Here is a 16462-nt window from a genome sequence, read left to right as displayed (position 1 = left end):
CCAAATGCAATATGTGGGTCTGATGTAGATCTTCATATGAATAAACCAAGAAAAATCTGAATCTGGAGAGAGTATGAGATAATACTAAGAAACTTAATTTTGTTAAATGGAAAGATATTATTATATAGACAAAAAAATCAATTTTATTTTTTATATACTAGCAATAAACATCCTGAAAATAAAGAAAACAAGTTCATATACAATCGCATAAAAAAATACTTAAGGAGTTCCCATTGTGGTTCAGCAGTAACGAACCCCACTAGTATCCATGAAGATGAGGGTTCGATCCCTGGCCTCATTCAATGGGTTAAGGATCCAACGTTGCCGTGAGCTGTGGTGTAGGCTGGCAGCTACAGCTCTGATGGACCCCTGGTCTGGAAACTTCCTAAAAAGTGCAGGCCTAAAAAGAAGAAAAAAAAAAAAAGAAAAAAGAAAACCCCAAAAATCAAAAAAAGGTGCAATCCTAAAAAGACAAAAAAAAAAAACCCTAAAAAACCAAAAAACCCCAATTATGTATAAATCTAACAAAAGAGCTACAGGTGCAGTCCTAAAAAGACAAAAACAAAAACACAACCAAAAAACCCTCAACTTAGGTATAAATCTAACAAAAGAGCTACAGAGACTGTGCATTGAAAACCATCAACATTCTTGAAAGAAAATAAAGAAGATATAAATAAAAGGAAAGACATCCCATGCTCACTAATCAGAATACTTAACACTGCTTTTGGTTGTTTTTTTTTTGTCTTTTTAAGGCCAAACCCAAGGCATATGGAGGTTCCCAGGCTAGGGGTCGAATTGGAGCTGTAGCCAGTGGCCTACACCACAGCCATAGCAAGGCAGGAGCCAAGCCTCATCTGTGACCTCCACAACAGCTCATGGCAATGCTGGATCTTTAATCCACTGAGCGAGGCCAGGATGGAAACTGCATCCTCATGGATGCAAGTAAGATTCATTTCCACTGAGCCATGACAGGAACTACCAGAATACTTCATGACAAAACTCTCCAAATTGCTCTATAGAGTCAAGACAGTCCTATCAAAATTCCAACTGGCTTTTTGCAGGAACTGACAAGCCAATCTTTATACGGACAAAAAAATAAAAATAAAAAAAGGAGTTCCTGTCATGACATAGCGGAAACGAATCCGACCAGAACCATGAGGTTACCGGTTCGATCCCTGGCCTTGCTCAGTGGGTTAAGGATCCAGCATTGCCGTGAGCTGTGGTGTAGATTGCAGACGTGGCTCCCATCTGGTGTGGCTGTGGCTGTGGCATAGGCTGGCAGCTGTAGCTCCGATTAGACCCCTAGTCTGGGAACCTCCATATGCCATGGTGTGGCACTAAAAAAGACCAAAAAACAAAAAAAACCACCTTTTTGTGGAAATGCAAGGGACCTTAAATAGCCAGAAAGAGTCTTATTTTTTTTTTTATCTGCACCCAAGGCATGCAGAAGTTCCTGGGCTGGGGACTGAACCTGTACCACAGCAGTAACAACACCAGATCCTTGACCTACTGAGCCATCAAGGAACTCCTGCTAGAAAGACTCTTGAAGAACAAAGTTGGAGGCCTCACACTTACTCATTTCAAAACTTACTACAAAGCTACAGCAATCAAGACACTGTGGTACCTGGATAAGGATAGCCATGTAGCTCGATGGAACAGTACTGAGAGTTCAGAAATAAACCCTTGCATTTATGGTCAACATTTATGATTTTCAACAAGGATACAAAAACAATAAGAGAAGAACCTTTTCAACAAATGGTTCTGAGACAACTGGATATTCACATGCAAAAGAATGCATTTGGAACCACTTAAGAAATTAACTTAAAATGGATCATAGACCTAAATGCAAGACCTAAAACTATCAGACTCTTAGATGACCTAAGAGAATTGAAAATGTCAGTCTACAATAAATCTTGTAGGCAAGTGTTCACAGCAGCATTAGTCACAATAGCTAAAAAGTAGAAACAACCCACGTGTCCATCACTGATGAATGGATAACTAAAATGTGAACTATCCACACAAAACAATACTGTTCACCATTAAAAAAAAAAAAAATGAAGTGCTAATATGCTATAACGTGGCTGACCCCTGAAAACATCATATTAATTGAGAGAAACCAATAACAAAAGATCACATATTGCTAATTCCATTTATGTGAAATGTCCAGAATAGGCAAATTTAAGGAGACAGAAAATAGATTTAGTAGTTATTTAGGCTGGGGGAGAAGTGACTGCTGATTGGTACAGGGTTTCTGTGGGTGATGATGAGAGAGGATGCACGAATGTTCTAAAATTAGATTGTGGTGATGGTTTTAAAATGCTATAAATAAATATATATCTATGACTTTAAAATAGGTGAATGGTATAGTGTATGAATTATATCTCAATAAAGCTTTTTTTTGGGGGGGGGCACACCAGTGGCACGTGCAAGTTCCTGAGACAGGGATCAAATCCTCACCACTGCAGTAACCAGAGCCACAGCAGGGACAATGCCAGATCCTAAACCCTCTGAGCCATAAGGGAACTCTAATTAAGCTTTTTAACAACAGCATTGTGGTCATGTATGTAAGTATACAGGAGTGAGATAACATGAGGTAAGATTTACTTTAAAATATTTTCATGAGGTAGAGGACAAAAGATTGTTTATCATTGAAACTGGGTGACAGGGAGTTCCTGTCGTGGTGCAGCAAAACAAATCTGACTAGAAATCATGAGGTTGCAGGTTTGATCCCTGGCCTTGCTCAGTGGATTAAGGATCTGGCGTTGCTGTGAGCTGTGGTGTAGGTTGCAGATGCGGCTTGGATCTGGTGTTGCTGTGGCTTCCATTTGACCCCTAGCCTGGGAACCTCCATATGCTGTGGGTGTAGCCCTAAAAAAAAAAATGCAAAAAAAAAGAAAAAAAAAAGGAAAGAAAGAAAGAAACTGGGTAATAGGTATTTGGGTGTTCATTATACCATTCAGAAAATTCTAGTTAATAAAAGATTCCCTTTTATCCATAGATAGAAGCCTTCTTTAAAGAATTCCAGAAGACAAGAGTGGAAGGAAACCTGAAAGTCATCTGGTGAAGATACTTAGTTAACAGATGGGATCCAGAAATAGAAAATAACTTTCTTAGGAATAAACAAAAGACAGACAGGGTGGCAAGAGATGGGCTGGAGAGAAGCAGGCAGGGGCCCTGTCCTCATGGGCATGTTTCTTACTTAACCAACAACAATCCAGCAAGTAGCTAGGGGTGGCATGGAAAGCCTAGAACTCACTTGAGTTTCAGCTCCCTTGTGAGCTCATTCTGCGTCTGTTCCAGCTCCTGCCGCTCCTTGATGTGCTCTTCCTGGAGGTCGTGGATTTCTGCCTTCACTGCCTGAAGCTTGGAGAAGAGCTGGAACCAACAAGAGGTGGGTGAGGAGGGCGGGCCCCTAGACAGCAGTTTCTCCCTTTGCCCCAAGCCTCAAGGCACCTCTGCCTGGCCTCATTCCTTTCATACCTTTTTGAGTTTCTTGGTCTTGATGTCCACCTCTTGCTGCAGTGAGCTGTAGGTCTCTTTCAGTTCCAGGGTCTCCTCATCTCGGCTTTCCATCTGTTGCTGGATTTCTCTTTCTCGACGTTTCTGAGCAACATCACAAAATGGATCATTGTGCCTAGTGGACAATGTCTACACGAGGCCATGGGGCCAGGAGGGGCTGACACACCTGCTTCTGTTCCCTTTGAAGAGTCTAATACAAGAGATACTGGCTGTGTCATGTTAACGCACCTCCCCCCACCCCATTCTCTCCCCAAAGGAAGGAAAAGTTACCTGCTCTGCAATTTCCTGCCGTTTCTGCTCCAGGATTTTCTGCTGTTCGTTTGTATGATCTACTATATTTTTTCCTCCGACAAGCAGCTTACTCTCCATGGCCTTTGGGAGAAAAAAGTCAAATCCATCTTGTGAACGGTCTCCCTCAGAACACGGGGAAGCTTGTGAAAGAAGGAACCTGGGACTGAGCAAAAGGGTTTGAACCCTGGGAGAAATTATACTGTGTTCAGCTGTGCCCTTCTCGACCCTGGGGTGGGGCTGAGACAGCTTCCGGGGGGGCTTTACCTAAAGAAACACTGAACATACAGCTTCTCCAGACTTATATGAATTTCAGCTTTCTTTTAAACAAAAAATGGGGGCTTTGTACCAAGTATTGACCCCGCTTAGAACCTACTAAGCACCTTCTGCATGCCAGGTACCGGGGATGCAACTGTGAAAACACATCACAAAGCTGAGAGTCCACGAAGGGACATGGGCAAGTAAGCAGACTCTTACCATGTGGAATCGGGTCCCACATGAGGAAAAGACAGAGTCATGAGGAGAGAGGCACACAGGAGGGAGAGAAGCCAGGCTTTTGGAGGGAGTCAGGGAAAGCGATTGTCTCAAGGGACAGCTATGCAGAGTATGGACGGAAAAATAGGAATTAGCTAAGAAAGAATGTTTGAGAGGGTAAGGTAGGGAGTAGTGACACGAGAAAGCTGGCAAAGCCATCAGGAGTCAGTGCAAAACCCTCAAAGCTCCAAAGGCAGACTAAGCTTGCTCCTGAGAGCCACAGGAGCCGCTGACGTGTCCTCTGAGCGTTAGGGTACACAATCAGATTTGTGTGGTAGAAACATAACTCCCCTGCAAAGGGCAAGCTGCTGGAGGGGAAGCAGCCAGGAGGCCGTTTCAAGGTTCTAAGGGTCCAGGCCTGGGCTAGGGCAGCAGAGGTTGGGGAGAGCAAAGCGGCTGGGACCCAGAGGGCCTGATGAGGCAGGACTCAGAGGCCTTGGGTCTGACGGGCCCAAAGGGAGAGGGAGTGGCAGCTGGCGACGCTAACTTCTAGGAGTCTGGCGAGACTGAGAAAAAGAAGGCAGGAGCAGGCTCGGGGTGGCCACGGGCATCTCTCTGGAAATGTCTGATAGGCAGAAGCTGTTGGGCTTGTATGTTAGGAGGTAGCTCTGGGCTGAGCATAAAGACCGAAAGCCTTCAGCATTTAGACGGTGGCTAAAAGCCAGGGGAAAGATTTGCACCTGAAAAGCATGGAATCCCAAAACTCACTTTGCCTTTATTTTTATGGTTTATTTATTTATTTAGGGCCACACCCACAGCGTACGGAGGTTCCCAGGCTAGGGGGCGAATCAGCCTACACTACAACCACAGCCATGCCAGATCCGAGCTGCATCTGCGACCTGCCGCATCTGCGACCTGCTGTGTCTACTCACAGCAATGCCGGATCCTTAACCCACTGACTGAGGCCAGGGATCAAACCCACCTCCTCCTGGATACTAGTTGGATTCGTTACCGCTGCGCCACAATGGGAGCTGCTCACCTTGCTTTCAAGAAACTTTTTAAAAGCCACCTTACTTTTAAGAAACTCCTACCCCTGCTGCCATGTTTCGGGAAGCCCCAGAGATTTGCCTCTTGTCTCAAAACAAAGGGCAGAACTGATTACTAACCCTCCCACATACACACTCCCTTCCAGCTCTAAATTCCTTTTGTCCTATGATTTTTACAGCACCGAGGGACTGAGAAAGACAAATGTAATGTTATTCTCCCCTAAATAAAACATATAAGAGATTCAGTGACCTTGAAGTGATGCTGAGTCTTGCCACACTCAGCTTCTGAGAGTTGCCCAAATGCCCCAAGTTGTTTAGAGAGTCTAGGTGTTCCTGGGCTTGAATAACAGATGTGATCTTAGAGAACATGAATATCAAACCTGGGCACAGCCAGTTACACAAGGGCAGGGGTGAGGAGGGGTGAAGTGACACAGCCCATAGTTAAGCCTCTCCCTGGAACACGTCACCTCCTAAATGTGTTGTGTATGACTCCATTTTCGCAGCAGGTCTTGAAAGTCCCAGAAAGGACCCCTCCCTGCCTCTGAAGTAAAATAGGACCCAGCTCTGTGAAAGGGCTACTGTGATGCCACAGGTAAACAAAGCACGGCTTCATACAGTGGGGGATGGGGAGGTAAGAAAGAGATCACTTGTCACTTTTACGTGAACAAACATAGATACGTTTTAGAGTAGAAATCAACATTTGCGTAAATTCAATAAGCTAGAGCCCAACACTTCAAAGGAATTCTGGACTGTGCCCAAGCAGTGGTCATCCTCAGATTTCCAGGGCCAGCTCTGCACTCTCCTTTGCCCAGAGCCCAGGCTCCCCAGTGGAACAGTAACCTACCACCAGAAAGAAGACTTGACACAAGGGGCGCCTCCATGCTCTAGAATATACTCAGCCATCAGCAAATGGGGGTCGGAGGCTGGGGAAAGGGATTGACTGCAAGAGAGCATCTAGAGAGGCCGATGGAATTGTTCTGTATCTTTATAATCGGGGACACCGCATATTAAAACCACAATGAGATACCATTTTCCACCTATCGGGCAGACAAAAATTCACAAGTGTTGTTACAGATGAGGAACAACCGGGACTTACACCCTCTAATTCACACGGTCACATTAGAAAGTGACCTGTCATCGTCTAGTGAAGTTGAAGCTACACACACCCTAGGACCTGATGGAGTCACACAAGAAACTCTCGTGTACACAATTGTTTTTCCAGAGCCAAGTACAAGGACGTTCACGCCGCCCCCCAAAAAAAGGAAACAACTTACACTATCAGGAAAATGGAATACATGGAATTCTCAGAACAGTAACAATGAGTGAATCACAGCTCCAGACGTCAATATGGAAAAAGCTCATTAACATAACATGGAGCAAATAAAAGCAGATCACAGCCGTGGGATTCCACTTATATAAAAGCAAAAATTATGTGCAACTAAAATTATCTTCTATCAGAGATATATATGCAATTGGGAAAGTTATAAAGAAAAGCAAGGAAATAATAAACACCAAATCCAAGATAATGGTTACCTCTGGGAGAGGGGAGGGCCACAAAGGGCTTGTAAAGATATGGATGCCGTTCTATTTCTTATGCTGGGGGCGGGGGTGGGGGTACGTGGGTATTGATTTTACTGCTATTGAAGAAATGCTGTTTTTCTTCATGCAGTTCATCTCAGCAAATGATTCTTGGGCACTGGATAGCACAAAACCTACAGAGATGTCATCCCTCTTACCATTTCTTTGATCAAACAAAAGAATTTGAGAGGAAAATAAGCACGGGCCTGAGGCAGGGTACAGCACCTTGATTTTGGCACCCAGCATCTCGGCGGCATCCTTCTCTCGCCTCAGATCCTCCATCTTTTTCTCCTTCTCCTTCAGCAGCCTCATCTTCTCCTCTGCAACCAGGCTGTGGTCCTCGACAATGGCCCGCTTCTCGATCTCCAGTTTCTCTTGCTGTTCCCGCCAGTAATCGTCCTTATCGTCCCCTTCTTCCTCACCCTCTTCTCCCTCCTCCTCCTCCTCTTCCCCACCCCCACTGCCACCACCACCTTCCCTCCGCTTCTCCCGCCTCTTCCTTCTGCCAATGGACCGTTTTTCGAGCTGGGCCTTGAGCCGAGCAATCTCTTCCTGGAATTCTCGAAGGAGGGCATCCTTAGGGTCCTCGTTGACCCTTGGTTTGTTCTTAATGTTTTTGGCACGGTTGGCATATCTCAGAGTGGTCAGAGTCTCTTCTACATTGTAAGAGGCAGGCCCCACATTGGCTACCATCACCGTTTTGGCGTTGCCACCAAGAGAATCCTGGAGGAGCCTGGTAAGCTTTGAGTCCCGGTATGGAATGTGTGTGCTTTTGCCATCCACCAGGGCAGAGATGACATTACCCAAGGCTGAAAGGGACAGGTTGATCTTGGTCGCTTCCTTCAATCTTTCCCCTTGAGCACCGGTCTTGGCCTGCCGTTCACTGCCGGCAAGATCTACAAGGTTCAATTTCCCAACCCGGATATGGTTTTCTCCATCGAGGCCCACCTCACTGCACTCGATGGTGATGACAAAAATTGCATGAGAACGGGAACTGTGCTCGTTCATGTTGGTCGCACCAACAGAACGGTTCTGGTTCCCCACATTCATCACGTGCTCTATTTCCTTCACGCTCTTGGTGACAAAGGAAGACAGGTCCTTCACGTACACTCCAGTGTCAGGCCGCTCTTTGAGCTCAAGTCTTTTGGTCTGATCCTTTGAGAGCAGATCTCGGATCTCCTCTTGGTAGATCTCTAAGTAAGAAGCCCTGACCAGGTACTGTTGATTCTGGGATCGAGAGATATGGGTGAAGATGTGATCAAACGAGTTAGGGATGACCCCTCTTTTTTCAGGGTCGCCCCGGACTCCTTCCATCGTGTAGGTTTTCCCAGTCCCAGTCTGTCCATAGGCAAAGATTGTCCCATTGAAACCCTGCAGGACAGAGTCCACCAGCGGTCGGAACGTCTCATCATAAAGTTCAAACTGCTTGGCGTTCCAGTCGTAGACGGCGTCAAAGGTGAAGGTCTTGGGCATTTCATGGGCCACTCCCCTGGGGTTCTTCACAGATACCTGCCCCAGCTTCACGTCCACATCCACCACTTTGTCGTACGAAGCAGCCTTCTCCTTGCCATTCATGGGCCGACAGCGAACCACCACCCGGACTGACTCTGAACTTTTCAACTTGGACATGATGAGCTTTGACCAAGTCAATCTTAAGGGCTACGAATCCAAAAATTATTCAGGATCCTAGGGTCCTAGGGAGAGAAAAAAAAGTAAGCAACGATAGTAGAGTTGTCCCTGGGGGCTGCGAATAGCAGCTGACACACCCAAGTCACCTCCATCTTGCTCACCTTCTGATGACGGCTGCACTTAATAACCTTATTACACTGGGTATTTCCTCATGGGATCCCAACCAACTTGAAGGGTAAAAATAACAACTCTAGTCCATCAACAGTGTTAACTAGCCTGTCCTCCCTTCTACCAGTGTTTTATCTTCTACTACAGGTTGAGGTAGCTGGAAATTTTATGAATGCCTAGGTGATCTTATATGCTGCTGAACTACTACAACCTCTGCATAGAGCAATTTGGAACAATCTATCTAAATTTAAAATACACATCCCTTTTGATCTATCAGTTGTGTTTCTAAGAACTTATCCTACAGAGAGAAGGATATCTGTGTTGTGGCATCACTTGTGGTAGTGATAAATTGTGGGCAATCCCTAATCCCCATCAAGAGGGGCTGATTAAATACATTTAATATCCTTAACATATACAGTGGAATCCTGTGCAGTTACTAAAAAGAATGTGCTAATCTAAACATAATCCTAGGAGTTCCCATTGTGGCTCAGTGGTTAATGAACCCGACTAGTATTCATGAGGACCCAGGTTCAATCCCTGGCCTCGCTCAGTGGGTGAGGGATCTGGTGTTGCCATGAGCTGTGGTATAGGTGGAAGACAAGGCTTGGATCCGGCGTTGCTGTGGCTGTGGTGTAGGCTGGCAGTTACAGCTCTGATTGGACCCCTAGCCTGGGAACTTCCATATGCCTCTGGTGTGGCCCTAAAAAGACAAAAAGACAAAAAAAAAAAAGATAAAAAAATAGGAATTCCCATCATGGCTCAGTGGTTAACGAATCCAACCAGGAACCATGAGGTTGCAGGTTCAATCCCTGGCCTTGCTCAGTGGGTTAAGGATCTAGTGTTGCCTTGAGCTGTGGCGTAGGTCGCAGATGCGGCTCAGATCCCACGTTGCTCTGGCTGTGGTGTAGGCCAGCAGCTATAGCTCTGATTTGACCCCTAGCCTGGGAACCTACATATGCCACAGGTGTGGCCCTAAAAAGACAAAAAAAAAAAAAAGATAAAAAAATTAAAGTTATAAAAAAAATGTAATCCTAGACATGGAGTTCCCACAGGATGGGTGGCATCTCTGCTGCACTGGGACGCGGGTTTGATCTGGTAGGTTAAGGGAACTCCATGTGCTGTGGGGCAGCCAAAAAAGGAAAATAAAAAATAAATGTAATCCTACCCCAAGATATGTTGCTAAGCGAATAACAAAGATGAGGAACAGAGTGTGTGGTATAATTCACAGTCTGTAAGAAGGGGGGGCGAATGCTAAGGCTGCCAGTTCTCATGTTTACATATATACGTCTAACATTGCAGCATGCGTCTCAAACTACCTCAAACGAGGTAGTTCCCTGGCCAGGGATCAAACCCAAGCCACAGCAGTGGCAATGTCAAATCCTTAACCACTAGGCCACCAGGGAACTCCAGATTTAAGATATTTTTAAGGAAAAACAAAAAAGAAAACTTCATTTGGTGCTGAAAAATTCAGAAAGCAAAAGAAAGGATGATTAAATGGGTCCTTTGAGAAGGAGCAGCGACCAAGCAGATCAGAGCAAAGAGGGACATATGAGGACCTTAAACTCCTAAAAACCTCAGTGCAAGGGTTTTTTTAAACAATAGGACATACACCCGGTTCTTGGGTTCAAAAGGTCCTTTGGTGACAGGTCTCTCTCCTTTACCTGTTCTCTAGCCACCTAGTTCCCTGCTTATAAGGCAAGTGTTATTAGATTTTTAATCTTCCTGAACGAGTTTATGCATAACAAGCAAAGATGTATTAATACTTACCCTCTCTCTTTTCACACAAGCACACTCTGTCACACACAGTAACATGCAGTGTCCTGCATCTCGCTTTTTTTCACTAAACAAACTATCTTGGAGTTTGTTCCCCTCAGTAAATGCAGAGCTGCCTTATTTATGACAGCAAGAAAATATCCCCCTGCATGGAAGCATCATAATTTATTCAACCACTACCCTGGCACTTAAGCTGTTTCTGAGATTTTACTGTGAGAAACCTAGGATCACATCCTTTCATGTGTGAGAAAACCAATCTGTAAGGATAAATTTCTAGAAGTGCAATTGCTGGAGCACAGGCTATATGCATCTGTAATTTCAATAGATACTTAGAACGGTGATGACAGCATTCTTTTCAGTTGCGAGAATGAGCTATTCCCTGCCAACAAAAGGTAGGAAAATGTGAAGCAGTGATGGGACACTCTAGGCATATATGCTGCAGATTAATACAAATAGAGTCAATATGTTCCCCCACTGATCTCTCATAAAAAATTGTTCTGCCTCTAAGCACATGATACATGAAAATTTATTTTTCATACTTCTTCTAGTTGTTACATGCAATAAAATAATGTCAAGAATGAAGAACCAGAAGACTTCTTATCTTCTCTGAACTCGCTGTCTGTAAAATCTGTAAAATAGGGAGCATTCGCCTTCATTTGGGATGACTGTGAGACTCCAAGACACTTTCAAAGGTGGAAGTACTTTGTGACCTTACAGAAAGGTGGATTAAAATTAATTACTACAGTTTCATCCAAAACCCTTTGAAAGATCAAAGGGTCATTCCAGAGATTACTGAGAGCCCTGATTTTATGTAATATATATCACTCTATTAACATTCTCTGCTGTTCAATTTGTACTCATCATCCGTAAAAAAAAAAAAAAAGAGGTCATTGAGATCCAAACATCTAATCAATGTTCAATTAGAAGTAAATCTCAAGCCATTTAAAGAAAACCATGTAAAAGACAGTCCTTTAGGAGTTCCCATCATAGTGCAGTGGAAATGAATCTGACTAGGAAACATGAGGTCTCAGGTTCGATCCCTGGCCTCGTTCAGTGGGTCAAGAATGTGGTGTTGCCGTGAGCAGTGGTGTAGGTGGTAGATGTGGATCAGATCCCGAGTTGCTGTGGCTGTGGTGTAGGCTGGCAGCTACAGCTCTGATTCGACCCCTAGCCTGGGAACCTCCATATGCCGCAGGTGTGGCCCTAAAAAAAAAAAAAAAAAGGCAGCCTTTCATTCATCACCCTCTAGATGCTACTAGAATTTTGCCAGATGTTTCAAACCAGATGTCAGAATGGCTTGTTTACTATATCTCCTTTTCTTTCCCAGGGGAATGGCCCGGGAACTACAGCTGTTGCTGATCCTTTGCCTGTTGCTCCCTCTGTTTCAACAGAGGCCTATGAAAGCTGTGAAGGTGCCATGCCCTATAGCCTCATTTGGGGAGGCCTCTGCTGCAGTGCATGGGACAGACAAGACCCTTGACTTGAAGGAGTAAGAAAGAGAGTGGGTGGGAAACAGATCGTTGGTGACGATCGATTCTTCTGCATTATATACCCGGGAAAAGGCTGAGCTGCCCAGTTTTTACCTATCAAAACAATGTGGCCCCAAGCCTGTTTAATTTAAAAAAAAAAAAAAAAAAAAAGACTGAAGTAGGCTTTGTGGGGGTTTTTTGTTGGCTTTTTAGGGCCACACTTGTGGCATATGGAGGTTCCCAGGCTAGGAGTTGAATCGAAGCTGTAGCTGCTTGCCTACACCACAGCCACAGCAACAGCGGATTGGAGCTGCGTCTGTGACCTACATCATAGCTCACAGCAAGAGCAGATCCTTAACCCACTGACCGAGGCCAGGGATCGAACCTGAGTCCTCATGGATACTAGTTGGATTTGCTACTGCTGAGCCATGACAGGCACTCCCACAGTAGACCTGCTTACAGATCTTGATGTTCAGCTGCTTCTGTTATCACCCCATATATGTTTGAGCTCTCCAAAACAATAAAAAAGGGATGATAACGATCTACGATAATCTTAAAACATCTTTTAAAAATAAGGAATTCCCATAGCCTGAGTCCCATTAATTAAATCTTCTTGACTCGGGACACAGAACACCATTTCTTTTCTGAACTCACTGAGCTTGACTAAACTGGTCATGTACTGTTGACATATTATTTCAGGAAGATGGACTAATTTAATTTCCTGTCACCAGGGGTTAAAATCTTGCTGTGGGTCCTCCTCAAAGGAGAGGGTTTTCTTGGAAGGATGCCCTGATACTCTTTCTTTACTTTATTACCTTCCTCCTTCTTCTGGCCAGTCTAATTGCAGCAATAAATCTTTAGAGGAACTCACAGCATTGCCAGGAAAGAAGGAACCACTGGTCAGCAGCTCAGCACCTTCATCCTAAATACCTTTTCTGCTAAAACTTGTCATTGCAATGTTAACAACCACTATCTGAATGGCTACTACATGTGAAAAACTTCATCTCTTTTGTCCACTGAGCTATCAGGTGCACATTTCTCACAGGAGCCACTCTCTTCTAGAATCTTCCATGTTCGGATTCACACACCCTCACCTTGCTGAGCTGTCATGGAGTCCACCGCAAATTCTAGAACTAGATGTGGACTGGATTCTGAGTAACTATTGGTTTCCTGTTGAGATTCTAGGACAGATGTCAGAAACTGGTCACATTCTACCTGAAGCACTTTATTTGACCCAACTCTTGTTTACTTTTTATTTATTTATTTATTTTTGTCTTTTTTTGCCATTTTCTTGGGCCGCATATGGAGGTTCCCAGACTAGGGGTCGAATCGGAGCTGTAGCCACCGGCCTACACCAGAGCCACAGCAACGCGGGATCCGAGCCGCGTCTGCAACCTACACCACAGCTCACGGTTCCTAGTCGGGTTCGTTAACCACTGTGCCACGACGGGAACTCCCCCAACTCTTGTTTAAAAAACAAAACAAAGAGTTCTCTTGTGGTGCAATGGGTTACAGATCCAGCATTGTCACTGCAATGGCTTGGGTTGCTGCTTTGGCATGGGTTGAATCCCTAGCCTGGAAATTTTCATATGCTGTGGGTGCAGCCAAAAATTAATTAATTAATTAATTAAAACAAAATAAACCCCTTAGCAATTCCACCTTTATATGTGTGAATGGTAAAAAAACAACAAGAACAACAACAACAAAAAAACCCAGTGTTCCCGTCATGGCTGAGCAGAAACAAATCTAACTAGTACCCATGAGGACACAGGTTTGATCCCTGGCCTTGCTCAGTGGGTTAAGGATTTGGCATTGCCATGAGCTGTGGTGTGCATCACAGATGCAGCTCCGATCCCACGTTGCTATGGCTGTGGTGCAGGCCAGCAGCTACAGCTTTCGATTCAACCCCTAGCTTGGGAACCGCCATATGCCACCTGTGGCCCTAAAAAGTAAAAAAACCAGCAACAAAAGAAACTTTTGCACATGTGCATGCAGGAGGAAACACACACAAGGATGCCTCTTGCAACATTGTTAAAATAGTAGAAAACCGGAAATAACCTAACCACCTATTTATGGAGGAACTGGAAAATAAAATACGGTATATCTATATTACAGATAATATACTGTTCAGTAGTGTAAAGCAATAAATTAGAGCAAGGGTCAGCAAATTTGGCTCAAGCTTTTTTTTTTTTTTTTTTTTTTTTTTTTTTTTTTTTTTGCTCTTTAGGGCTGCACCTGTGGCATATGGAGGTCCCGAGGCTAGGGGTCTAATCGGAGCTACAGCTGCCAGCCTACACCACAGCCACAGCAACGTAGCATCTGAGCCACAACTGCAACCTACACCACAGTTCACAGCAACACCAGATTCTTAACCCACTGTGCGAGGCCAGGGATCAAACTTGCGGCCTCATGGTTCCTCATTGGATTCACTTCCACTGCGCCACCACGGGAACTCCTATAAATAACGTTTTATTAGAACACAGCATATCTCTTTGTTTATGTATTACCTATGGCTGTGATAGCTATGGCCCACGAAAGCTAAATATACCTAAAATATTTACTACCTGATCTTTCACAGAAAACTTGTGCCAATCCTGAATTAGAGTTATATATATTTACATGGATTAATAAACAGGTTGAGAGAAAAAGCAAGCTACAGAGTGATGATTATGCCTGAAAACCTAGAAAACAGTTCTTATTCTGGCTCAGCAGGTTAAGAACCTGACATGGTGTCCATGAGGATGTGGGTTTGATCCCTGGTCTTGCTCAGTGGGTTAAGAATCTGGCATTGCTGCAAGCCATGGTGTATGCTGAGGACGCAGCTCAGATCCAGTGCTGCTGTAGCTGTGGCGTAAGCCTGCAACGACAGCTCCAATTCAACCCCTAGCCTGGGAATTTCCATATGCTGCAGGTGTGGCCCTAAAAAGAAAAAATAATAAAAATAAAAATAAATAAATATAAAAACCTAGAAAACAATATGGTGCTCACGGACTTGCATTTATATACACATAATTATTTTTAAAATGGTATAGAAGGGGATACAACAATTTATGATAGTGGCAGCCCAAACAGGGCAGGGTAAACTGTAGAGAATGGAACAAAAAATATGAAGAATTTTTCAATTTTAGCTGTAATTTTTTTCTTTTTTCCTTTTTTTTTTTTTTTTTTTTTTTTTTTTGCTTTTTAGAGCCAAACTCATGGCATATGGAGGTTCCCAGACTAGGGGTTAAATCTACAGCTGCTGGCCTACACCACACCACAGCAACACCAGATCCGAGCCGTGTCTGCGACATACATCACAGCTCATGGCAATGCCGGGTGCCTAGGTTAAGCCAGGGTTAAGCCAGGGATCGAACCTGAAAACTCATGTTTCCTAGTCAAATTCATTTCTGCTGCGCCATGATGGGAACTCCCATATCTGTAATATTTTATCATTTTTCTTAAAAAAAAAAAATGAAATGGGGAGTTCCTGTTGTGGCTCAGTGGTGAACGAACCCGACTAGCATCCATGAGGACGCAGGTTCGATCCCTAGGCTCACTTAAGAAAGGCCTGCCATGCTAGTCCACCTTGCTACATTTTTTTCCTTTTTTAGCTTCCCCCATGGCATATGGAAGTTCCTGGGCCAGCGATTGACTCCGAGCCCTAACTGTGACCTTAACCTACTGCACCAGGCTAGGGATCGAACTGGTGCCTTCATAGAGACAAGCTGGGAGTTCCCGTCGTGGCGCAGTGGTTAACGAATCCGACTAGGAACCATGAGGTTGCAGGTTCGACCCCTGCCCTTGCTCAGTGGGTTAAAGGATCTGGTGTTGCTGTGAGCTGTGGTGTAGGTTGCAGACTCGGCTCGGATCCCGCGGTGCTGTGGCTCTGGTGTAGGCCGATTCGACCCCTAGCCTAGCAACCTCCATATGCCACAGGAGTGGCTCAAGAAAAACACAAAAAGACAAAAAAAAAAAAAAAGAGACAAGCTGGATCACTAACCCACTGTGTCACAGCAGGAATTCCTAGTCCATCTTTTTAAATGACATTTGCCACAGCTCTGTTATGACATGAAAAATGCTTAGCATAAATGGAAAATGCAATTTATAAAACTCAATGCAAGCAATCACAATTACATAAAAATAAGACACACATCAAAACATCAATGCTGGCCCACTCTGGGTGATGGGATTACATACAAGTGATTTCCCCTGCTCCTTCAACATTTCTGTATTTTCCAAATTTTCTTTCACGAGCATGTGGTATCTTCAAATAGGAAAAAAATAAAAGTCTGGCAATTCACCAGAAGCAGCCCTGCAAGGAGGAGCAATCTGCGGGCACACAGTGCATATTAATGCATCTTGAATCAATGTGTTCCACTGCAATGTCCTCTAAGATCAGACCAGACAACCACCTGCCGACTGCCTGGCCTGCAGTTCAAGGACACAGAAAGGCAGCCCAAGTGACAGACCACAGGGGCCATCAGAAAAGTACTACAACATTCAGGCAAGAAGACAGCGATGATTCTCTAATAACCG

General features: G+C 44.4%; 1 protein-coding gene across 3 annotated transcripts in view; it reads right to left on the bottom strand.

Annotated features, from left to right (window-relative positions):
* KIF3B (kinesin family member 3B) overlaps window positions 1-16462 on the bottom strand; it is a 48119-nt gene that overhangs the window by 11987 nt on the left and 19670 nt on the right. For 2 of the 3 annotated variants that reach the window (XM_021077424.1, XM_021077423.1), the window contains 4 exons: window positions 7131-8599; window positions 3790-3891; window positions 3481-3603; window positions 3257-3375 (listed from right to left, as the gene is read on the bottom strand). In XM_021077424.1, the coding sequence (XP_020933083.1) occupies window positions 3257-3375; window positions 3481-3603; window positions 3790-3891; window positions 7131-8534 (1748 nt within the window). In that variant the 5' untranslated portion in view covers window positions 8535-8599. Of the gene's footprint in view, window positions 1-3256; window positions 3376-3480; window positions 3604-3789; window positions 3892-7130; window positions 8600-11091; window positions 11523-16462 lie in introns of those variants that run through there. The other variant, XM_021077425.1, reaches the window with a different exon arrangement.

Source organism: Sus scrofa, chromosome 17 (genome assembly GCF_000003025.6).
Source record: "Sus scrofa isolate TJ Tabasco breed Duroc chromosome 17, Sscrofa11.1, whole genome shotgun sequence".
NCBI lineage: Eukaryota > Metazoa > Chordata > Mammalia > Artiodactyla > Suidae > Sus > Sus scrofa.
The sequence above is the reverse complement of the archived record's forward strand: the minus strand, read 5'-3'. Positions and strand labels throughout refer to the sequence as shown.